The 7,857-nt window shown below is 45.3% G+C and overlaps 1 protein-coding gene across 1 annotated transcript in view; it reads right to left on the bottom strand.

Annotated features, from left to right (window-relative positions):
* Nucleotides 1–7,857, bottom strand: part of FANCI (Fanconi anemia, complementation group I) — a 112,420-nt gene that overhangs the window by 7,534 nt on the left and 97,029 nt on the right. The window contains 7 exon segments of the mRNA XM_006867126.1: nucleotides 3,550–3,609; nucleotides 3,695–3,748; nucleotides 5,182–5,369; nucleotides 5,633–5,726; nucleotides 5,864–5,932; nucleotides 6,014–6,141; nucleotides 6,932–6,983. Coding sequence (XP_006867188.1) covers nucleotides 3,550–3,609; nucleotides 3,695–3,748; nucleotides 5,182–5,369; nucleotides 5,633–5,726; nucleotides 5,864–5,932; nucleotides 6,014–6,141; nucleotides 6,932–6,983 — 645 coding nt within the window.

The following is a 7,857-nucleotide window of genomic DNA, read 5'->3' as shown; positions in this document are numbered from 1 at the left end:
TGGATATTTACAGTTATTTTTCTTTATTTTGAGTTGTGCCTCATCAGCAAATGAAGGTCCTGTGGGCATTTCTACCACGGGCTTTACTCCAGTCGCGTCATCACAGTCAGCTCTACTTTGAGGAGGCAGCTCTTCCCCAGTCGCATTTTGAATGGTTTCCAACTTGAGGTGCTCATTTTCTGGCACTATATCTGACAGTGTTTCTCTGCTATTCATAAGGTTTTCAGTGACTAAATATTCGGAAGTAGTTCATCACTCTTTCTTCCTAGTCTGTCTTTGTCTGGAAGTTCATCTGAAATCTGTCCACCATGGGTGACCCTGCTGGTATTTAAAATACCAGTGGCATAGCTTTCAGAATCAGAGCAACTCACAAGCCACCACAGTAAGACAAACTGACAGACGAGTGGTGGTAGCTCTCTGTAGGAGGTGGGAAATGCAGTCCTGATTGCTGGATGAGAGTTGGCACTAACACAACTATGGGCTGTTGCCCAGGGTTGTCCATTAAGTACATCTTGTAAAGACAGATAAAGACATGCTTGCCTAACCATCAGTGGGCCTGTCAGCAGGTTGAGTCAAATATGGATGAAGAAGGGGAAAAATTACAAGGGAAAACACGAAACAAACTTCTGTGAAGAACAAGCGTAATGTGGGAAGAGGATTAGCAGTCTAGGTGATGCCTGGTAATTCACAGAAGAAAATGCTTGGGAAGGGGATCAGAAACAGAACTCCAAGACCTAATGTTTCACATGTCACTATCAAGTGTAATTGGAGAGCAGGGGTCAGCAAACTAAGCCCACAGGTTTTGAAAATGCAATTGCATTGGAAGATTGACTCAGATATTGGCATAGTGCCTGGGGCTGCATTTGTATGATAATGCCAGGCTTGTGGAATTGTGAGAGACCATCTGGCCTACAAAGCCGAACACACTGACCAGTGCTGTGCACTTCTGAGTCACTCCTAGCTCCTAGCAACCTCATGGAATACAGCAGAACGTCTCACAGAGTTCCTGGCTGTCATCCTTCTGGGAACAGATCACCAATTTTCTCCTATGGAGCTTCTAGGTGGGCTAGAACCACCACCATTTTGGTTTCCAGCCAAGCACTTAGCTGCCGTGCCAGCAGGGCTCCTTAAAAGCATTAACTGTCTAGATTCACACCTTACTTGCTCCAGCTCTAGGTGTCTGCTCTTGGACATTTTAGTTCATATGCTAGTCTTTTCTCGTCATTCATCTAAACATAACTGTGTCGCTGCGATTAATGCGCTAGACCACAAGGTTGGCTTGAAATGCAAGGTCAGATGTTCCAACTTACCAGCGGCCCCTTGGGAACCCTATGTATGGTCACTATGAGTCGAAACTGACTTGACGGCACTTAACAACACCACCACCCATCACAAGGAATATATGTGCGCTATGAACTGGGTTGATGGTAGTCTGAATCTACCAGCCACTCTGCGAGAGAAAGATGAAGCTTTCTGCTCCTGTAAAGATTTACAGCCTGGGAACCCCTATCCAGGGTCATTATGAGTCAGAACTGAGGCGGTGGCACAGCCTCCCCCCACTATCACACGATGTTGTTGTGAGCATGAGTGAGATGAGAAGGGGTTAGCACAGCACAGACACAAAGGTCAGCTGTTCCTAATGCAATGACTCGACAAAGTGGCTTTCAGAGAAGACAGGGAGTGAGCCTGCTCTCAGAGCAGTGTCTCCTCAGCTGTCATCTGTGCAGCACTTTCTGCCAAATAAGAGCTGTTGTAAGAAAAGGTTCTTCATATGTAACTAAAAGGAGGAAGTAGTTAATCTATCAGGATAGAGGACCCTAGGACTAGCAAGAGGGAAGTGGGATCCTAACCAGAAATGCGGTGACAGCAGAGACAGTGGTAGAGAGAGCGCAGCTGAGGACTCTAGACCCATGGACTGACAAAGGCAGTGTGCCTGCGCTCTTGTAAAGTGTGCCCTTTGGACATTTAAACTAGTGTGATTTTCTGTTTTGTATGTGCACATAACAAATAAATAAAGGAATAGAAGTAAATACTGTTAACTGATGGTACATGGAGACTGTAATCATTGCAATGAAACAAAATATGATTTACTGAATACAAAACTGATCATATCCGCCCTGTAAACTTTCACTCAATTCACAATCAAAACTTAAAAAAAAAAAAGTTCTTAAATAGGTGTGAAAACTACTATTGAACATATTAATCAATTACAGTTGAGTTTCCAAGCACATTTAATATGCTAATGAACGCTATGAATCTCTAGGACAAGGACCAGTGTGAGTGTTTCTAACAGAATCCCTTATTTGAGGACTACCAGTTTACAAAGGAGACTGTGAAATGTGGCCTTGTGAGTGTTTCTAACAGAATCCCTTATTTGAGGACTACCAGTTTACAAAGGAGACTGTGAAATGTGGCCTTGTAGGCATTAAGGCTTGAACATAAGCAGAGTTGAAAACCCAAATTTAGGAGCAGAGAGATACAGCCTATAGACAACAGATTTGTCTGACTGAATGGAACCCACATGGGAAGTCAATCACCAAAGTGGAAATTCGTGTGCCTGTGGGTGAGAAAGCCTGCAAGCATCTGGGTGAGATCAAAGGAGAAGACCAGCTTGATGACAGTGGGCTCTAGACCACCTGGTCAGACACAGGAAATGGGCAGATGATGCATTCCTAATCCAGACCACAAGACTGGCACAAAGGTGGGTGAGTCCCCCCTCCAGCGAACACTACACAATAGGCTACCCGGTCACTGGTTCTCACAGGGAGGGGACGCTGCCAACAGGAAGCTGCTTCACCTGGAGGTGGTGGAGAGAAGCAGAAGTGCAGCATCACCATCAAAGTGGCCTCAGCCCACCGCTTCCATGACCAGTTCTAAATTCTTGGCCAGGACTGACAGTGGATCCATTCTCTCTGATATGTCAAAGATCAAATGACAGCTCTGCACAACGCTTACTTCAGTAACTAAATGGCTTTGGGAGGCAGTGGGTTTCCCATAACTTGATGTGGTTTAAGTCTGCTGTTCCCAACTGTGGGAGATTCTGTCTCTCAGGACATTTGGCAATGTCTGGAGACATCTATGGTTATCACAACTGGGGGAATGCTATTAACATCGAGTAGGAAGAAGTTAAGGAATCTCACGGTATTTGTGACCAAAAGATGTTTAAATGTTCTTCAAATCCTGGAGTGTATCCTATTGCTATAAATTTAGAAGGAGAAATAAAGGGCTCTGGGTAAATGACAGAAAAAGCCCATATTCCCTCTACCTGGCTAAACGTGCTGCAACTTTTACAGGACACTTTGCCATGTGATCTTGGCCTTTCTTCACTTCATGTGCTTACTACTCCACTCAGACTCCCAAAGGAGGCGCCATGGCATGCATTTGGAATCATCCAGAAATAAACCAAGTTGTTGAGCTCAAGCCTGTTGTTCTTTTCCTACTCTAAATACAAGCACATCAAGTGATACACACTCAGCTCAGATGACACCACAGTCCTCTGGGGACACAGGACGTCCCTTCTCTGTTTTGGGACTGATCTGAATCACTTACCTGCACATAAGAAATGAAAGAATAACATAGAGGGGTCAGATGGGAACCAGACAGCTTCACCTGCAGCAAAGAAGAAAGAAGCCAATGTAAACGTCAGAGGAGTTAAACCCTTCTCCCATTCCTAGGGAAGGCACTCCCAACTCACCAGCTTTTCCATATTTTTTGGAATTCCTCTGGAGCTCAAACACACCTGGAGATACTAAGAGACAAAGGAGTCTTAGGCTCAGGGTACCTGCCTACACAGCCCTCCCTGGACTACAGTGAGTGCTCTCAGTGAGCTGTTTCATCACTCGCAGGTGAGGGAAGGAAAACAAGCTCCTACTAATTCACCGCCCATCCAAGACTGCCTTCCCCTCCTCCAACGCTCCTGAGCTTTCACAACAAGGCAATAAAGGGTTTGGTTCTGCCGTGCTCAGCTATTGCTTTAAAAATCCTTCAAGGTGATAGTCCCTGCATCTAGAAAACCAATGACGTGCCTGTTTTACCTTTAAAAATGCTAACAAAGAGAAATGGCGCTCTGCGTTTGTACCAGTGCTCAGCAGCCACATGGCATACCTAGGGCTGCACAGCCTCTGAGATACCCACAGTGCTGTCTGAGCACACTGCCGGGAGGTCTGTGTCTTTCTTGGCTTTTCTATCCCTAAGTATTTCACATAATTCATTGCTAGAACTAAGCTATCTGGTTCCCATCACTCACTGAATGGCAGTGTTGTTTTTAAGTGCCGTCAAGTAGGTTCCGACTCATAGTGACACTATATAGGGTTTCCGAGGAGCCGACCTTGTGGTCCAGTGCTTATCTTACAGTGCCACACTGGGACTCCAGTAGAGGACTGAAATATTATACTTGCACGAAAAGAGCTTCTTGTTAAGAGATACTAAGAAGCCTTAACTTAAGCTTAATAAGGCAAAGAGTACACCTCATAATTTTAAAAAAGCAAACATTCTCTCTATCCTAGTGCCTGATCTGCCATTTAACGCCTACTTATTATAGAAATGGAGTCCAGGGTGGTACAGAGAGTTAATGTGCTGAGAACAGAAAACAGGTCCGATGTTCTAGTCCACCTTCTAGACACCTTGGAAGAAAGACCTCACACGTCAATCACTGAAAACCCTGTGGATCACAGCTCAACTCGCACACAGGGGACTGCAGGGAGTCAGAACTGACTTGATGGCAGCTGGTCTAGTTGTGTGTGTACTCTAGGGACTCAGATTTTAGTCTATAGCTACAGTGTAGCTGAAGCTTTAGAGTACAAACGATGTATTCACTGTTAATCAGATGTTCCCATGCCAAGAAAACAAGGGCTCCTAAAAGGAGATCTGGAGTCCTGGTGTGGCACTGGTAACCACTCCTCAGAAACTTGATACAGGGTCACTATGAGTCAGAACCATCTCAACAGCATCAACAGCAACAAAGACAGATTTCGAATTATACCATCAACTATTAGTCTCTGGCCGGTGGAGGAGCTTGCCACACACTGACCTAATCAGACTCAAATCACGCCTTCCTATGCAGCATATGTCAAAAGACACAGGCAAGAGCTCTGTTCAGGGCCACTGCAGCTCAGGGGCTGCCGTCCTCCTTGGGTCTTCTGGCTGGCTGTAACAGAATGGGGGGGCGGACCCAATACTCACATACTTGACAAGCGCTGTCAAAATAGTGTATATTTTACACAGGTCCTTCAGGAGGGTATCAACACAGCTGCCTGAGGGCAGGGCCGTCTGCACCAGCTCATGGAAAAATGTAAGCAGAGTGCCCAGTTGAATAATGACGGCTTTCTCAATGGGATGATTTGCTGCATTTGCCTGAGATGATGCTCCTTCTGAAAGAAGACAAAATGGCACATGCACACTCAGCTGGCCTGTATTTTACAGCTCAGCATGAAGGAAAACTACATGCCCTTAACTAGGGAATCTGAAGGGAAAATGGGCCTGTAATTCACCACACAGACTACTTGCCCTCAGCCACTTGATCCTCCATTTCTCCCAGTCACATCCAGGCCAACTGTATGTAGCTGACCAATATGGATTCAGGTGACTGCTCTCATCACATTTCTTGGAACCTCACTTCTTCCACTCATCTTACCTGCTAGGACTTCTTGACTCACTTGTCCCTTAAGCCTGGTGATTAGCCAGTCTACTTCTTCTAGAACCTTCTCAGCCTGACTCAGAACCAGTAACTGTGGAAGAGAAGAAGGCATGGCTTGGCTCAGCTGCTGGGGCAGTACAGTCACGACCACCTCTGGAATTGATGCTTCACATGGAGCAGAATGAAAGGAACGACAGGCCATTCCCATGGCACGAAACCAACACTTACACAGAGAGTTGGGGCTGCTGTTGTCAAATTCACCATCGCAAAGTGGTTTGTTTTCTCCACCTCTACGTCCTGGGGAAGGAACAAGAGGTGAGATGGAATGCCAACACGAGTGTCTACGGAACCCCTTCTCTGGGTGGCTCACTGCAGTACCTCGTCTATGTCTCCGAGCTGCCCGTGGATATCCTGGGACAGGTCACGCAGCAGGGAGACAGGACTCTTACACAAAACATGGAGGCTGAAGAGCAAGTTCATCAAGCCCTTGCAAACTGAGGCATCCTCTAGGGGCAGGAAGGAAAGAAAGTTAAAAAGTTAAGGTACAGCCCAGTCAGGGGTGTGTGTGTGTGTGTGTGTGTATGCAAGCGTGGGTTAGCATGCTAACCAGAATCTACAGCGTGTCATGTCTCAGGCACAAAATCTGTGTCACACTAAACCCAGTCACGGTCACTCACACTGGCACACTTACCCACATAACCACCCAAAGAAAGGGACGTTTCTCATTATTAGTCACTGTCACCCAGATCAAAAACTGAAACAGTCCCAGCATCCTAGCTCACTTGCCTCACCTGCCTCACTTGCTCCACCAAGGGGAAGTGCTGTCCTGACTCGTAACATCACAGGTTAGTGCTGACTGAGGCTTACTCAGGTGGAGTCACACAGGGAGGCCGCTATGGAGGTGCAGTGTGTTCATTCCCAAATGCTGCACAGGATTCCAGACTGTGACTATATCACAATGGACTTATGCATTCTGGGGTTCCCCACCCAGTTTTTTGGCTATTACAACAGAGCTTCTATGAGCATTCTTCCATATTATTTCTGTTGGGAGCACAGCTGCTGGGTCATAGGCCTATGCTCATTTTTAGTAATTAGATATTGCCAAACAGTTTTCCCAAGTGGTCATACCAATTTACATCTCCACCAGCAGCGAATGAGAGTTCCAACTGCTCTACATTATTGCCAACAATTGGTATTGGTACTGTGTATCTTGTTCATTTTGGTTATTGTGGAGAATGGGTAATGGAGATGATGATGTTAAATACGGTCTAAAAGGAAACATGATAGGAACCTTACCCAGGCTATTTTCCTTGCAAATCTTAGATGTCCAGGATAACATCTGCAAAAACTGAATTAAAATCATTCAGATATGAAAAGAAAGGTGCCGAGAGATCTTGGTGCTGCTAGGAGACTAGAAGAGCCCTACATCTTCCCAAGTCTAAGCAAATCACCCACCAAAACAGGTTCCTAGAGCTAACGTGGTAACTGAGTATGAACAGCATAAAAACAAGTCTAAAATGATGAGAATCATTATCCAAATTCTTCTCATAGTGTATGACTTAATCCTCAACCTCTCTGTCCTCAGAGCCAAAGGTCCTAAGCTTTCTTTGCCCCTACCACCCTGGTTTTAGCCAAAGTGCTGTGTTCTCCTCCCCCATCCTCACACTCTCCACACTCGAGGCTACGATAACAGACCAGGAAGACCCAGGCCACAGAGAGAGAGAGAATGAGCTTTGGGGAGCCAAGAGGCCAAAGGAGGGCAAAAAAGAGGCAAAAACAAGACAGAATTTGCAGGCAGAGTCAACGTTTGGCCTCAGTTCTCTGGAATAGGCTTCCAGTTATAAAGGCACTGAAATGGTTAGACTTGAGTGCAAAATGACAACAAAGATGGTTTTAATCTCTTGGGAAGAAAGGTAAATTAAGACGCTCACTGAAAGCTCTTTAAGAAGTGACATAAAAGATCTAGAGGATCTTTTAAATCAGATAAATTAAGTTTTCATGTGAAGAGGGTTAGGAATACAAACATATATTCACATTTGTGTGTATAAGAATACAGACAGTCTAGAAGCATATACAAGAAACCAGGGGAGGGGAGACTGGGGATAAGAAGGAGACCACTTAGAGAAATCTGTAATATCTGATTTTCAGATCACATGCTTTACCTACACATTTAAAACTAATTTAAAAAATTTAAACAGCTGCTCTGCGGGAGAAAGATGAGG

This window comes from Chrysochloris asiatica, unplaced genomic scaffold, assembly GCF_000296735.1.
Source record: "Chrysochloris asiatica unplaced genomic scaffold, ChrAsi1.0 scaffold00101, whole genome shotgun sequence".
Lineage (NCBI taxonomy): Eukaryota > Metazoa > Chordata > Mammalia > Afrosoricida > Chrysochloridae > Chrysochloris > Chrysochloris asiatica.
Note: the sequence above shows the minus strand (reverse complement) of the source record. Positions and strands in the feature narration are given on the sequence as shown.